The 16,631-nt window shown below is 44.1% G+C and overlaps 2 protein-coding genes across 11 annotated transcripts in view; one reads left to right on the top strand and one right to left on the bottom strand.

Annotated features, from left to right (window-relative positions):
- RTEL1 (regulator of telomere elongation helicase 1) overlaps positions 1–1,479 on the bottom strand; it is a 119,868-nt gene extending 118,389 nt beyond the window's left edge. For 7 of the 8 annotated variants that reach the window (XM_084645454.1, XM_084645449.1, XM_084645456.1 and 4 more), the window contains exon 1: positions 898–1,404. The gene's annotated coding sequence lies outside the window, so the exon portion shown is untranslated. The other variant, XM_084645450.1, reaches the window with a different exon arrangement.
- Positions 1,480–1,561: 82 nt separating this feature from the next.
- Positions 1,562–16,631, top strand: part of STMN3 (stathmin 3) — a 41,489-nt gene continuing 26,419 nt past the window's right edge. Inside the window, exons 1-2 of one of the 3 annotated variants that reach the window (XM_084645671.1) lie at positions 1,562–1,684; positions 12,020–12,186. In XM_084645671.1, the coding sequence (XP_084501797.1) occupies positions 12,168–12,186 (19 nt within the window). In that variant the 5' untranslated portion in view covers positions 1,562–1,684; positions 12,020–12,167. Of the gene's footprint in view, positions 1,685–1,740; positions 1,911–11,214; positions 11,298–12,019; positions 12,187–16,631 lie in introns of those variants that run through there. The other 2 variants (XM_084645670.1, XM_084645669.1) reach the window with 2 other exon arrangements.

The raw sequence follows: 16,631 nt of genomic DNA, 5'->3' as shown, positions 1-16,631 counted from the left end.
GTCACCTTTGTCCCAAGTTTCATACTTCTTAAAATCTCCTAACTGTGCACATGTATCGTAATAAGTACTTTGCAAGAGGCCTTATTCACATGAAAAAGTTGCACCTAAAAATGAGGTCAACCTAGCTACTTCGCTCAGGGTTGTGAAAAACTTCATGCGCTGTGCAACATAATTAAGTTGACTTAAGTCCCACCATAGACACAGCTAGATCGAAGGAAGAATTCTTCCAGAGACCTAGTTAGTGCCTCTCAGAGGTGAATTAACTGTACTGATGGAAAAACCCTTCCACTGATGTAGGAAGTATCTATGCTATGGTGCTCAGGGTCGCCACACACATGTTCCCGGAATACTGGACATTTCAGCACTTCCAGGAACAGTGTCAGTGCATCTGCATGACCTTGGCCCTGCCAGCCCCACCTACCTGACCTTGCATGCAGAAATGTGTTCAAGGTCAGGTGGGTGGGGATGAAGTACTGTTCAAAATGCCATTCCCCCAAATGATATCAACAAAGCCCTGTCCAGTTTCGTCCCAGTAGTGGATAGGGGGCAAACCACCTAAAAAAGGAACTGTCTTGTATAAAATCAGACAAGTGGCCTCCCCAGCACCGTAGCTGAGCCGCTGTAGTGTAGTCAGTCTAAGACAGTGGTTTTCAACCTTTTTTCATTTGCAGACCCCTAAAAAATTTCACGTGGAAGTGCAGTGCCCTTTGGACATTTTACGCATAGTCTGTGGACCCCCAGGGGTCCATTCCCCACCCCCCCCAGACTGAAAACTACTCTTCTAGGGTAAGGACAGCCTTTTGCACACCCCTCAGCCCTAGTCCGCAGACCCTCAGGGGTCCACCGCCCACAGGCTGAAAACCTAAGCTGATTAGGAGTCAGGTTAAGGTAAATCACCATGGGCCGCAGGGGAGCTGAAAAAAGCAGATCCACGCAGAGGCTTTGTACACCCGGTAAAGAAACAGTTCAATGCCAAGGAGGCGTGCAGGTCCCTTGAAGCCCCACAGGAAGGGCTGCGTCTGCGCCCAGAGATCGCGGGGCGGCGCGGTCACCGCCCGCCGAGGGGGGACAAGCTGCCGCCCCGTCGCTCTGCCCCCAGCCCCCCGAAAGGAGGAAGGCCGCACACGCTGCCTTCCCCGCATGAGCCGGCCAGAGGCGCAGAACCGCGGCGGCCCGGCCCGGCCCCGAGGGGTCCTAACGAGGGTCGGGGGCTGTGATGGGCTCCCCAGGGCGCTGCTCCCCTGGTTACCCCGGAAACACCGCGGGCGCTGCAGCCCCCTGGCCCAGGCTCAGAGCGGCCGGGCTAGGATGAGGCAGGGAGCCAGGGCCCGCGCTCCGGGCAGCGGCGGCCCACGGCAGAGGCCAAGCCCGGAGCAACCAGTAAAATGGCTCGCGCCACCCCTCCCTCACCTCCCGCTCTGGCGCTCGCCAAGGCCCGCGCCCGGCGCTCGCCAGGCCCGCCCACCGCAGGCGCAACCGTGACGCACTTCCTGAGCCCGCCCCGCCATCCTGGACGTCACTTCCGCCTCCTCCATCCCCCGCCAGGATAGCTCTCGCGAGAACTCGGCCTGCGGGGCGGCGTGTTTCGCCGCGTGAGCGAGCGGCCGAAGCGAGGGGTCGTTGGCAGCGGGAGGCGGGCCTCGTGTAGGGAAGGAAACCGAGCGGCCAGGGCCTGGCCCAGGAGGTGCCCGGTAGAGCGACGCCATTTTGGGGGTGTCCTTTGCTCGCCTCAGTGAGAGGCGCCAAGTGTTTCGAATGAATCCGGCCCCTTCGGAGGCGAGTTGGCTCCCCTCAGGCGGCTGCCTGACCGGCCCCAGCGGGGTTGAGCGGCTCTTCAAGCCCTACCTTAAAGGCCCACGAAACTCTTTGTCAGAGGTGGTGGCTGGGTGACCGGATGTCCTGATTTTGAGGTGTTTTTCTTACATAGGCTCCTATGACTCCCCCACCCCCTGTCCCGATTTCTCACACTTGCTGTCTGGCCGCCCTAGGTGGTGGCCTTGGCCAGCACCTCTCTCCCGTGCGCGGCTCTGCTTGGGGTCGGGTGGCTGCTCCTGGCCCTTCCCAGGTAGCCGAGTTTTAGGGGTGTGCGTGTGACGAGTGTCAGGCTGTGCAGGACCCTTGCTCTCCCTCTTCCAGGCTTAGTGTTACGTCATCCCTTCCAGCTGTGTGGTGTCTGCAGCAAGAATGCTAATGCGACCTGCCAGGTGTCTTGTGTTCGTGGGGGATGCAGACCCCCTTTGTTTTCCTCTTCCCTTCAGTTCCCTGTCACTAGCTCCTTGTCACTGCACGTGTCCAGGACCTCCTGCGTCGGAAGCTCAATTACTGAGACCAAGGGCTTCCCCCAGATGTCGATGCTCACAATGAATTCCTGAGTAACTTCGGAGAGATGGGTTTCAGAGTAGCAGCCGTGTTAGTCTGTATTCGCAGAAAGAACAGGAGGACTTGTGGCACCTTAGAGACTAACCCATTTATTTGAGCATAAGCCTTCGTGAGCTACAGCTCACTTCATCGGATGCAGCGGAGAGATGGGTTAGTCTAGGGCCTGTTAAGATTCTGGCGCCCTGTACATGTATGTAATAAAGAGAGACGTGGTTTAATTAGATTCCCAGATTCTTCTATTATATTTCATGTACTCATAGAGGCTAGATATAGGAAGATAATATGAGTTCATCTACTACAGCTCTCTGTAAATGGTCCTGCTAATTCTGATGTTTTTGCATTTCCCCATACTACTAGACAGCTGTTGCATAGATAAGAAACAGAACATGGCCTCACATAGAGGTACCACACAGACTTACAGATGCCATCCGTTTCTAGCCAATCACAGGTGCTTCAGAATTTACAGGTGCCCTCAATTTGTAGTCAATCACACAGATGGTATTGTTTATATAGAAGGACCATAACTAATGCTTCATCAAATATTTGAAAATATTCTAGATAAAAGCAAACAAGCTTGAGTATATTACAAAATCTGACCTCTTTGCTGGCAGAGTCAGTAAAATTCTTTTTCTGGAGGTATTCAACTAGGGGAGATTACAGCTTCGGCTAGCCTTGCCTGGCAAGCTTGTCTTTGCATTGAAGTCATCTGGCCTATAAATTGCCTGAACTTTAGCTATTTTGTTAGTGAACTACCTATGTACAGTTCACTTTAAGGCTGGGTCTGTATAAATGATTCTCATAGAGAACTTAAAAACTCCAGTTTCCCAACTTCAGCAGTCATAACCAAGCTGTACTTAATAGAGCATGCTTAATTTATCTGTCCTTAATTTAGCCTTCAATAATTCAGGCTTCCGTAATTCAGTCATCCTTAACAGCATTTGTATGTTCCATGAAGCAAAGATACTTGCTTTGCAGAATTGAGCATCTTTAACTGCGGAATTCTTAAAGAATGCATCATTAGGGTGAATACAGAAAATCTAATGTAGATACACAACATTTTGAATTTTAATTACACCAACCAAACTATTTAAATTTGCTGTGACTTTTAAGTCTTAATGAGATCTACAAAATATGTCAGATTTAAAATTTCTAGCTTCACCTCTTTTGAGTATATGGAACATATAGAAAAAAAAAACCATTCTTTTCCCACCCGTTCCTGCTATCCCTCCCAATGTTCCAGTAAAAAGTTGTTCAACTGCTTTTGCTCAGACTTTCTCGAAAAGGTGATCGCTTTGGGGTGAACCCAAGAACACAACATTTCAGCATAAAACAAATGGGTTTGGGAAAACTCTGAGCTACTACAGAAAATTGTGAGAGGAAGAAGTGTAGTGGAGAGTGAAGGTTAGAATTCAGTCTCTATCGTGAGTAGGGGGGGAGAAACCCAGTATCATTATCACATACACCATATCTCTTTGTAATTATTCTTTGTTGTACAATGAAAAGTAATATAAACATTCTGTTGAATTGTATTTTATTGTTTGCTACAGTTTACGTTAACATAATAGTAGCTACTGCAGTCCTAGCACAAACAGAAATATGAGTCAGCTTATGCTCTTGTTCAGGGGCTGATGTGACTCAGCATTAGTTGGATGCTCTCTATCTTTCTATATAATTATTTGTCTGCACCATTTACCTTATTTGACCAACTCTGCAGCTTAGCACTGGCAGGTTTATTCCCCCCTCCCCCCGCTACTCCCATTTTCTTCCCAAGAACTGTAAAGGGATGTCTGGGAACAATAAACACAAACAAACAAAACCTCACAAGTTTATGGGAGATGGTTTTGTTTCTCATTATGATGCCCTTCACAAGAGAACCATAGATGTGTATTAAAGCCAAAGTATATCTCCAGGAGATTATAGTAATGCAGAAGATTTAAAGAATGGATACTGTTGACTATTACTCCAAGTCAGAGACTCAGATTTGTGCATTTCAGATGAAGGCTAACACTTAGTCTATAGATTTTGCACCATTATATGGAGCTGTACATCTTGTTGGCTTAGCTGTGCACACAAGACTCATTTTAAAATGTATGATACCTATGCCAGCTACACTATCGGTGCTGGGACGGGGAGGGAGATATGTGAGGGATAGATTCTTGCTAATCCTTTGAATCACTGCATTCTGCTCCATTTGCCAGCTCCCCTGTTTTATCTGCATCATTTCATACTGTATGACCTTGGGCAAGTTTCTTCCTCTGTCTGCCTCAGTTTCTTCACCTGTTAAAAACAATAATAGTGCTTACCTATATCACAGGGATTTTGTACAGCTACAGTAATTACAATTTGTAAAGTGTTTTAATAACCTCAGAGCCCATGTGTATGTTGTTTTTTTTTGTGCCAGAAAACAGTTCTGTATTTGTGTATGGTGAGTTTAGTGCATTTAAAGTCAACACATGAAAGTTGAAGATGGATCCTTTATGTTATACCAGAGCTTGGGATCTATTTCCGGGCTATCCATAAGGAATAAACACATTTAGGACTAACGTAATAAGGCCTCTAATATCCGTAAGTAGGAAATAGGGCCTGGTATACTTGCTGTTGTTACATTTATGGGCAACATACCCAGGGGAGACAATATTTCTAAGTGGTTATCCCAGGGAGCAGAAAATCCAAAGACTAGAGTTGTATTCCCAACTCTGTTTGCCATACAAATTTGGGCAAGTCATTTAACTTTTGTGACTCAGTTTCTTATCTGCAAGAATGGCACTTATTTACCTCCACATTAAGAAAGAAGTTGCTTTTTTAGAATGTGTTCACTAACATACGATAACCCACCAGAGGTAAAATCCTATCATGGACAAGGTAATTGTAGTTTCAACAAATGGTTAAACCTCCCCCATTTTTCATAAGAAAGACAAGGCGTATATAAATACAAGGTATTTTTTGTTGTTATATGCCAATAGGATTAAAGGTACCACCTTTAAATGGGAAACAAAACCTGGGATAGATCCCTTGAGACGTGCATGAAATATATGCCATTGCGTTAAACTACATAGCCCTGGTACATCTTCTAATTAGGAAACTGAGCATGAGATAAATCTTCTGCAATCTCACACATGCATGATTCAAATAACTGGTCTGTGTATCACTGGCATATAGAAACACTGCAGGAGATGCGTGTAGGAAATATATGCTTAAAATACTATCAAAGCAGGATTCTCACTCCCAGATTCTCCTTCTTGGAATTTAGCTCTTTAGCACAAGAGTGGAGGAACTTCAATAGTTTTCAAGCTTTTTATTTTATTTTTTTTTTTTAACTCTTGAGGTTAGTGGTAGAAGTCTAGAGCATAAGTCAGGCCCCTAATGGTCTTTGCGTGGCACCTCTGCCAAGTATAAATGTAGCTTTTGAATGTTCCAGGTAGTTCTTTCAAATGAGACGCTCTCAGAAGAACTATGTCTTGATTGGTTTCAGAGTAACAGCCGTGTTAGTCTGTATTCACAAAAAGAAAAGGAGGACTTGTGGCACCTTAGAGACTAACCAATTTATTTGAGCATGAGCTTTCGTGAGCTACAGCTCACTTCATCGGATGCATACCGTGGAAACTGCAGAAGACATTATATACACAGAGACATCACTTTGGATGGGCTATTACCAGCAGGAGAGTGAGTTTGTGTGTGTGGGGGCGGAGGGTGAGAAAACCTGGATTTGTGCTGGAAATGGCCCAACTTGATGATCACTTTAGATAAGCTATTACCAGCAAGAGAGTGGGGTGGGAGGAGGTATCGTTTCATGGTCTCTGTGTATATAATGTCTTCTGCAGTTTCCACGGTATGCATCCGATGAAGTGAGCTGTAGCTCACGAAAGCTCATGCTCAGATAAATTGGTTAGTCTCTAAGGTGCCACAAGTACTCCTTTTCTTTATGTCTTGATTGAAGTTTGTCCACATAAGATAAAAACTTTGACTTCAGGGAAAAATAAAAAAACAGGTGCAAGAGAAACACCTCAAAAAAGGAAATCTCCAAACTCTGAAGGGAGGTTGATGAGTGAGTGGATCATGCAAGATAACATCTTTGGAGAAGCATAGTTACAAGATAAGTCATTTTCTCTTCACTACAGAGACCATCTGAACAAGATTCTTGCTCCTGGAGAGTAAGAATTTTGGGATGTGATGAAAATGAGAGCACAGATCAGATCATCCATAAAGCAGGTCAATGCCAATAGTGTGAAGGTAATTTTTTTTCTTTATAGATAGAAGAGCAGATTAAAGATGCCAGTCACCATCCTCTTGAAGAGGCATAATGGTTCCCAGGGAAACCATTTTCAAAAGACATCTTTTGTTTGACCACATAGTTATTTAATTCCTTGAGATCCAGATGGGGCCAGAGTCCTTTTGTCTTTTTGACTATCAGGAAGTACCTGCAATAAATCGCCTTCCCTCTTTCACACTCAAATTTTAATTAAATAGACCTATGAAGTAGGCGCGTAAGTAAATATTACCCATTTTTGCAAAGGAGGAAACTGATCCCTTTTCATAAGAGGGGAAGCTAAGGCCGAACAGTAATCAGTGCTGGAATCAGGACTAGCCCATAGAAGAAATTCCTGGCTTTCAGTTATGTGCTCAGGCTATTAAGCAATGCATCATTTTATTGTTTGCAGCCTCTAGATGTAATGGTCAAGGTCAGGACCACTGTCTTCTTTAAACAGGCCCTTAACCAGTTTTAGATGTATTTGTCCCACTCTGAGTCAGATGCTGCATTTGTAACACATTATAACTTTTACAAGAGAAGGCAGGTTGGAGCATTTCATATTAGATTGGTGTTTATGCAGACTGAACTATAAGGTGAGATGGCAGGTTTTGCCTGCAGCCTGTAGTCTCTTCCTTGAAGTTTGTCATTGGTACAGGCAAGACAAGTGGAAGGAGACTCCAAGATGGCCAGAATCCAGGCTTCCCTTCACATTTTCACCTGATTGATTTGATGCAGTTCCTCCTCCTGATCTTTTATACAACTTAGCCTCATTTTCTTTCCCGTCTGAAGTGCACATGGCAGACACTAAAACAGAATCAGTCAGGATGTCCCACTTGTTTCTTTTGCCTTTAGGGAGACATTTTTCTGATTTAGTGCTGATGTTGCTATCGCTGGGTTTTCTCTCTCTCAGTTGCTAAATACTGCAGCGGTACCTGCAGGCTGGCCTCAGTTGGTATTCCTGCTAGACAATCAGATTCTTTTTCTAACTTTCTCATGTATTATTTATTAATTTCAGGCTGTTGCCTGAGTACCATTTACTTTTGAATTTCATGTCAGACAAGGCAGTCTGTCCCGTTCCATCTCATGATAATAGCTGGGATGGTCTGGAATTTTCAGGAGACAAATTCTGAAATATCCCTGGAGACATAAAAGCTCAAATTTGATATTTTTAAAATCAACATTTACAGACCACCCTGAAAAGCAGTCATTAAAAAAATATGGACTGAAGGTAATGTGTCTGATCTGTACAAAAGAAGACTGTGAGGGGGAAGCTAAAACCCAAGGATGGGAGCACCAGTGTAGGCCAACCTCCTGTGGCTGTCAGAATTTTAACTTTGAGGCGATAACTGCAGATTGATTGATATCCATTAATTCAAAATCTATTTGTTATGAACAGATCAAGTGCTAGATTCTCAGGTATGCCAAAACCCTGGTGCACCCGGCAGAAGGTGCATTATATCACCTCTCCCCCTAGTCCTGGGTGCTGGTTTGACTGTCAGCACAAATTAGGACAGCTTCTGGGATGCTCTAAATGCCATCAAAACTGTATCAGGAAAGCTTATGCCCAAATACATTTGTTAGTCTCTCAGGTACCACAAGGACTCCTCGTTTTTATCAAAACTGTAGTTACTCTGTATATAGTAGTAGAGCCCTCTCTAACTTGAAGCTATACTACTTAGCAGCACAATTACTTTATACCATAGCAGTCCTGGCCAGTGCATTGCATACCCCACAGACAGATCAAACAAACCTTCACTGGCTAAGTCAGCTTGGAAGACAGAAGCCTGAAAGGAGCTGCACTGATATTAGCTTTAGTGACATAAAGGCCAAAAAAAAGCAAGAAATTAAAATTGAAATGTTTTGTTTCAGCATTTTCTAAAATGAAACATTTTGATTTTTCAATTCAAAACAACTTCTTGTTTTGAAATCCTTTAATTTCATTTTTAAACATTTAAAAACCTTTAAAAATGCTCAAAACCAAAATGATTCCCTTCCCTCCAACTTTTTTGAATTGCCAGAAAACTGAAATATCCATTATTCACCGAGCTGCAACGAAGACACTGCCCCACGTGAAACTCGGAGAGAGATTGTGACTCCGGAGATCCCCAGTGATCTGGGATAATACCCACACTGCACTATCCTTTTGGATGTTGCAGCCTGCTTCACAGACTTGCCTGGTTAACTTTTGCAGGCCAGTGCTGAGGTCCATGTCCACCATTCCTCTACTTTGGCGTGACTGCACATCTTGGGGTGCCAAGAATATTAACCTCATGTCATGGATGACTTCAACTGTGTGTAATTACATTCCGCTGATTAAACAGCTGTTGTATTCCCTCTCCCCCTTCCCCCCCCACAGAGGTGGCTGCCCTTCAGTGTTGGGGAAAATGATTAGTACTTATGCTGTAAATTCAATGAGAAGGTAAAATCTGTAAAGCCCGCTGGGATAGATCTGGAGGAAAGGTACTAAATAAATGCAGGAACATTAGACTGTTATCATTCTGATGCCCATGATAGAAGATTACTATAGCCTACTTTTAATTTTGTGTCTTCTAATACCTGTGATGTGAATTTGGATTCGTAATATTATTTTAAGTTGTTTGTTTTTGGTTTGCTTGGTGTGTATTTCACATGCTAGTGTCTAGAATATGTACTCTCTACTGTCACAGAATGAATGGTTTCCATCCTTGTATCTGCTTTCACCAGATCCTAGGCAGCCAGCACCATATGTATCTTATAAGATAATAAGCCTTAGAGGAGATTATTGTGGGTTCCTGTTGAGATGCAGAATGTATTGATGAGGCTTCTGTCGGGAGGAAGGATGGGAAATTTCAGGTGGAATTTCCTTCTGAAATTGACCTTTTGAGCTTCATAGACTAAAAGGGGAATCAGAGACCTGCCGTTTATGATCTGCACCTTTCATGTGGTGCATAGTTGGGAGCTCTTTTCAGCACCACTGAAAGGATGACATGCCAGAGAAAAGCTTCCCATAGGGGAAAAAGTCCAGGAAATTTTAATTATGATTTTTTTTTTAAAAAAGTCACATTTTTCATAATGGAAAAGTCTGAATGACATGCGTGCCACAAACCAGTCTCGCTGCTGATTCTACTTGAATACCCATCATTCCCAATAATCTGCCTGGTTAGTTATCACATGCCATAGATGCAGAGGGGGACCAGTTACATCAGTGGAATATACACACCTATTTTCCTGAATCCCTTCATAAAATATTGCAGACCTTTTCCTGCCTGATTCTTTCAGACTTGTCCTGCCCCAAATCAGGGGCAGCTTGGAAAAGAAATTACATTTAAAATAGGGAAGAAAAAATAACTTGGAACATTAGACATCTACCTACAGTCATTATTTGAATATTGTTTATATAAACAGTAGTACTTAGAGCTTTTGACCAATATGGGAGCCCCATTGTGGTAGGCACTGTACAGACACATAGTGAGAGACAATCCCTGCACCAAAGAGCTTGTATTTGAAATAGACGAGACATGGAAAAGGAAAAAAAGCACAGAGAGGTGAAATGACTTGCAAAAGATCATGCAGCAAGCCAGAAACAGAACCCAAATTTCTGGAGCCATAGTCTGCTGTCTGATCCACTGGCCTATATGGCCATCTTATCTCTATAGCCTTTGTTGCCACACACACAACTCCCCAATCTCTCAGAAGGAGCATCATAGCACAGGCACTAGTTAATCTGCCCATTCTCCTCCTGTGTGCCACAGAATGTTTTGTAATTAAGGCACATGCTACAAAGCTAACAGTTACCAGGTTGAAAGTGTTCCCTACGCTTTTCAGAGTAAAGGGAGTCATAAGCCTGGGATGTAGCAAGAAGAAAATAGATCCTGTCAGATTGGTTGGGTAAATCAAAGAAAGCATTATTATCAAGTAAAGAGCAAAAGTTATCCCAGCTGCATTGCAAATAGGGAAATGAACTGTTGATGGCTGTAAGGCATGCCTGTCTAAGTTTAGGCTGCTGGCCTCATCTACAAGCTTTTGGGGGGATTTCTTGGGACTACCTATTAAGTCTGAGGACTTTCATCCCAGGAAGCGGGTGTGGGGATAACTGTAGTTGCTACAGCCATGAAATAGGCATTTGAAGGAGGGTAACAAAGCGTCCAGGTGGGCCACAAAGAAACCTGTTCCATAGCCCACTGTTGTCCAGGTTTCTTTAAAGTTGGGGATATATTAATAATATTATTCTCCTGAATTAAAATTTTAATTTGTACTTTTTTCCCTCCAAATGACAGAGACCCTCCCTTCCTCCCAACCTTAAGGCATTAGGACAAACAGGGATTGGAGGTAGAATTTAGCTGAAGGGGAAAATCTCTGGCTTTTCAATTTCCTTTGAGAGGCGGGTATTGTCTGTGACTTCTGTGCTAAGCAGGGATGTCTGTGGCTGCTTGAATAAGCTGTAATTTCCTGCAGCTGCTGGGATGGGTTGGGAGTGTCTATATTGCAGCATGCTGGATAATTTTGGGGTGTTTGAGGATGAAGGATATATGCAGCTGGCAGAATAGTGTGAGGAACCTAAAGCTGATGAGGTTAATGGTGGATAAAAAATAATGCGGTGAAGATCGTACTGCCACAACTGGATGAATAATACAGGGGTGCCTGCGGCACTTACTGTGAAAGAGGCGGCGTTTTTCTGGTTCCTCAATGGGTGTGTGGAATAGACTTAGAAACCATCATAAAGCATAGAGTGTATCAGCCCCTAGCAACAACCACCAGAGAGGAGATGATACAAAATGTAAAAGCCCAAACACCCAGAAGAAAAAAAAGAAGCCCCACTGGATGCAGAGGGCTGGATTCTCCTCTCCCTCACATCAGTTTCCCAGCAGCGTAGCCCCCTTAACTCCAGTAGAACTTCTGGTTTACGAGTCAGAGGAGAATCCGACCTACAGATTCCTATTTTTCTCAGGTCACTCTTCCCCTTCCCTGTCTGTGTAAATCAGCTGGTGTTTTTCCCCTGGTTCTCCTGGCCACCAGCCATGGCCCCTCAAGGGGTTGCTGGCTTTGAGAGAGTTTTTCCCTTTTAAAAGAAAAAATAAATTACATGAATCTGCATACTTTTTTTTTTGGTCAATTGAAAGCTAGAGAGAGAGAGAAAAAGTGCCAGGCTAGTCCATCTACAGCAGACAAGGGAGGGATGGAGAAAGAGAGAGAAAAATCTCTTTTATAGAGCCCAAGATTGGGTGTAGCTCCTTGCCCTCCCCCCCTCGATTCTCTCTGTATTTATAGCAGTAAAACTGTGGCTCTGAGAAGAATCTGACATCAAAGCCACCCAGGAAAGAAGGCCAGATTCACTAATTAATATTCTGAACTGGTGACCCCCGTCTCTTTCTTTCCACCCACTTCTCTCAGTCTCTCTCTCTCCTCCTTCAGATGGCTGCAGCCCCCTACAGCTGAGTCAGATCTTCCTCTGTTCCACAGCATTGCAGCACTTCAGCAGAAAGCCAGCAAGGCGTTCTTTCGCTCCTCCCTACTACTGCATCTCCCCTCCAGCATCCACTCTGCTACCCACCTCGCCACCATGGCCAGTACTGTGTCAGGTAGGACCAGCATGGAATTTTTTTATATCAATCATTTAAAACATCGTTATTGTTGTTTATTATTGTTTCCAGTGTGAATTTTGCTTTCATGCTGGGAGGGTTCTCCGAGGGACAGACAGCTGGTTTGGCAACATTGTCTTTTTTTTTCCCCATTTGATGTATGAAAGCTGGGTGGGATTTTTTTTTTCACCTGTATCCACAGTAGTTAAAACCTGCCTACTTAAAAAATTCCTGACCTTAAAATGTGACACTTGAGATATGCTTAGTGCATATCAAATAATATTACCGGTCAAATAATATTTTGTGGTCACATCACATGGTCATTTTTTAAAAAATCACCTGTTCATTTTTGGAAGAAGGGATGGGGAGGGGCTGGGAATTGCATTTTTACATTGGTAAAGATCAGGCACTGTACAAGTGGGTCAAGGAAAGAGACATAAGCAAGAAATTGAAAATTATGCTTAAAAAAAAAATGGAGCTTGCTTTCTGTGCATTCCCAGAGCCTTGCATCCATCAGGATGCATTGCTCCATTATAAAGTGTTGTAGGGGAGTGGTCCTCTGATGCTGCTGAGTGAAATCCAATGCTGCAAGGGAAGCCCTTCCTCCTTCCTGCAGTAATACTGGGAATAATACCATTGCTGCCTCTTGTTTTCCTAGGTTAGACACTATCTGGTTTTGACATTCAGATTAGCCTGCAGCATGTCAGGCTGCGGCGAGAATGGTGCAACCTTTCTGTGAAACTGGTTCCTAGAGATGGGTCTTGCAGCACCTTGCTGGGGAGCTGCGCAGGTGGGGGAACGAGGGAAGGGTTCATGTGGATGGAACTGGAGCTCAGTGAGGAAGAAAATAAAAGTGCTGATTTACACCTGAACAATGGATGCTTGTTGAGAGTGTCGTCCCCCCCCCCCCAGTCCCTTTCTTGAAACAGCTCTGATTCCTTCTATGCTGCGTTAAAGAGGAGGAGGCTTTATGAAAGATGGGGCAAGCAAAATAATCATAAAGGGTTGGAATGGGGGGCTGAATGGGAGTGGAGGAGGAAAGGACAAGGTGTGTTCTGTTCCAGACCCTCTCCCATCCAGGGAACTTGCTGAAAGGAAGACAGAGCAGCCTTTCTTGGTGCATTCACTAGCTTCACCCCTGTGCTCTCTGCAGTGCATTTTCTGTCCTTTTTTCCTTTTAAAAAGACCACTAAAGCCGGGAGGGGGGAAGGAAAAGAGGGCTGGGAGGGGGCACTGGGGGATGTGTGTAGGGATGCAGCTAATCCAAAGCAGGCTTTGTATATGATTAGGAAACCAAAACTAGCCAATGTTAAAAATGTTTGCCCTTATGCTAGAAAATCTGCAGGCATGGGAGAGGATGTGTGAGGGAGAGAGAGAGCACCCTTTTGCCTGTGTCATTGAATGTGTGCTAGTGTTTATTCTGAAGGCCCCACCCATCCATCTTGCTTTATTACAGAATTGGTTCTGGTCTAATTTGAATTGCAGGGAGCTCAGCAATCTAAACCAAGATTGCATTCAGCCTGACACAAATGAGATGGTGGGTGTGACATGCATAAGTACCAGAGCAGAGGAATCAAGAGGCAGCAGTTATTATAGCTGAAGGAGAAGAGAGAAAATGGAAACTTGGTATATGACAAGGAGCAGGGCTGAGTCTCAGCCAGTGGACTTTGCAGGGGTCAGTTCTCTATTCAGTGTTGCACTTACAATAGGAATAGAACGAAGGCTGCAAAGGCAGGAAAAACAGGCAGATTTTGTAAATGAAAGAGAGACTTCTTTTTCCTTTATTCTTTCTGCTTTATTTCTCTCTTTATCCTGAGCAAAAACAAATCAGTGCTGGAGAGAGAGAGCAGCTGTAATTGTTTGCAGCCAATGCCCAAGGGCTTGTATCCCTAGGGAAGATTTCCTGGGGTCTGTTAAAATAAACAAATCCCTCAGATGAAAAGGAAACCAGTCCTGCTTGCCCTGCTTCACCAGTTTGTTTCAATTCTCACCAGACTCTCTAGGTACTTCCTTCTTGCCATGATTGTCAACTTCAGTAATAAAGCAGGAGAAGCAGCAGCACATGCTCAGTGCAGGCTCAGCTGCAGTGATGGCCATGCTATGCTGACAGCTATTCACACATGCTCTGGTGAATCCTTAGAGAGTCACAGGGACTAAATTTCAGAGTAGCAGCCCTGTTAGTCTGTATCCGCAAAAAGAACAGGAGGACTTCTGGCACCTTAGAAACTAACAAATTTATTTGAGCATAAGCTTTCGTGAGCTACAGCTCACTTCATCGGATGCATGCAGTGGAAAATAGAGTGGGGAGATTTTATGTACACGGAGAACATGAAATAATGGGTTTTACCATACACACTGTAATGAGAGTGATCAGATAAGGTGACCTATTACCAGCAGGAGAGAAAAAAAACCTTTTGTAGTGATGATCAAGGTGGGCCATTTCCAGCAGTTGACAAGAAGGTGTGAGGAACAGTGGGGGTGGGAATTAACATGGGGAAATAGTTTTACTTTGTGTAATGATACATTCACTCCCAGTCTTTATTCAAGCCTAATGTAACTACGCTTTTTTGTATACCCCTAAAGAAAGAGTCCAGGACACATGACTGTGTCTACTCATCCATCACTGAAAGGCTTGTTCGGGCATATGAACAGGCAAAGGAATATTTGTGACCTCTCCTAGAGATTATGAAATGGTGTAGTATTGTGAAAGCCTTGTGGACTCTTTTTCTGATAGACGAGTGCATCTGGTGTGGTGGAGCCAGGTTGAATCACTGGTGTCTCTCATTTTGGTATGCACAAGTGGATACCACATGGCACTGTGTAGTCCTGGAAAATCCCAGATGTTTCTCCTCACTAGATGGATGTTGGCATCATATGGCTTTATATGGCCCTGGTGGGTCCCCATGATTTCTTCTTCTGGACTCTATTAGCGGACACTCTGTAGCACTGGCATATATCTATTTTTTTTTTAGTATTAATGTTGTAATAGCGCCCAGAGGCCCCACTCAGATTCATCCCTACCCATCCTATCTATGCATCTCCAAGGTATTTCTTTAATGAACTGAGTGTACAAGGCTTATTTTAGACGTTCCTGTTACATCTAGCAGGACTTCAGTTTTACAAACCTAAGGAGTACAATGAAAGGAATAGTCTTTTTAAACCACTGTATCCAACCAGGGATTCCAAATCATTTTAAAATATTTGTTATTTCTCAGTCTATAAACCAGGTCTCCATCGATGACATATTGCAGAGCTTCTGAAATCCCTCAGATATTTCTAAGGAACCTTCTCTGAGGTATCTAAGTGCTGGTACAGATTTGATGAATGTATTGTTTTAATGAAGTGAATAGACTCTCCTTCTGGAAAGGAAAAGTGGGGACTCAGTGGCATCATGGACCTTGGGGAAGTTTCTGTGAACTCTTCTTCTGAGGAGTAAATATGGGAATGGTGTAGCACTGGTATAAGCAGTGGCATTTGGGCATGGTCATTTTGGAGATAGGGAGCAAAATGCACAGAAGTTTTGCCTTCCTGCTCTGGGTAGGCCCAGAAAACCCCTGATTAATAAACCAAGCTGCATTCCATGAAGTTTAGAAACACTTTTCTGATTACTGCCTCTAGCGTGGAATGCCCACTCCTCCTTACTCACTTCTCTGGACATGGGAGAAATAGGTGAGTTACTCTGAAATTGGGAAGGGCAAAGAAGGAAGGCTGTAGGTGAAATAAAAGCTTTTGGACTTACCTGCTCCACACTTACCTTATCCAGAACAACCCCAAATGCTCTGTAAACACCAGTTGTGCACAGTCCCAGGCAGCATGTTCACAAGTGTCCAACCCACCACTTTCTTCTCAGACACAGGAGACAACTATGGACCATCCAGGTGTTAACTGGGTCTAAGGGCTGTTGAGTCTAACTCTTGGGTGAAACTCAAGAGAGCCAGTCAGTCTGAAAAGGTGTTACAGGAATTTGGTGAAGCTCAGCAAGCCTCCAACAGTTTTTCTCCCAGTTCTACTGAAGTTCATTGGAAACTCCATACCTTTCTGAGTTCTGCCCTTTGATCTTCTCCTTCCCTTTATGATATCATGCCTCCTTCTTTTAGGTTTGTGGCAAGGTTTCCATCAAGAGTCTCATCTAATGCAGGATTAAATTTAGGACCACATCTTCAGCTGGATCTGTGAGTGCAAAAGGGCTAAAAAGTAACTAGCTCTTACATGCCTCTTCTGGTGCACTGCAGCATTTCCCAGCTGGGTAACAGCTCCTTAAAGTCCATTATCAGCTGGTGTACTTCAGAACAGTCCCCTATCCACCTTAAATACTTATATGGCCTCCATTACCCTAGTATCTGAGCACCTGACAGTCTTTAATATTCTTATCCTGACTACAACTCCGTGTGGTCAGTCAGTGCTATCATCCCCATTGTACGGACAGGGAACCAAGGTCCAGAGAG

The sequence above is a fragment of the Lepidochelys olivacea genome, assembly GCF_965140295.1.
Source record: "Lepidochelys olivacea isolate rLepOli2 genome assembly, chromosome: 13".
Classification (NCBI taxonomy): Eukaryota; Metazoa; Chordata; order Testudines; family Cheloniidae; genus Lepidochelys; species Lepidochelys olivacea.
This window is presented reverse-complemented; position numbering and strand designations above follow the sequence as displayed.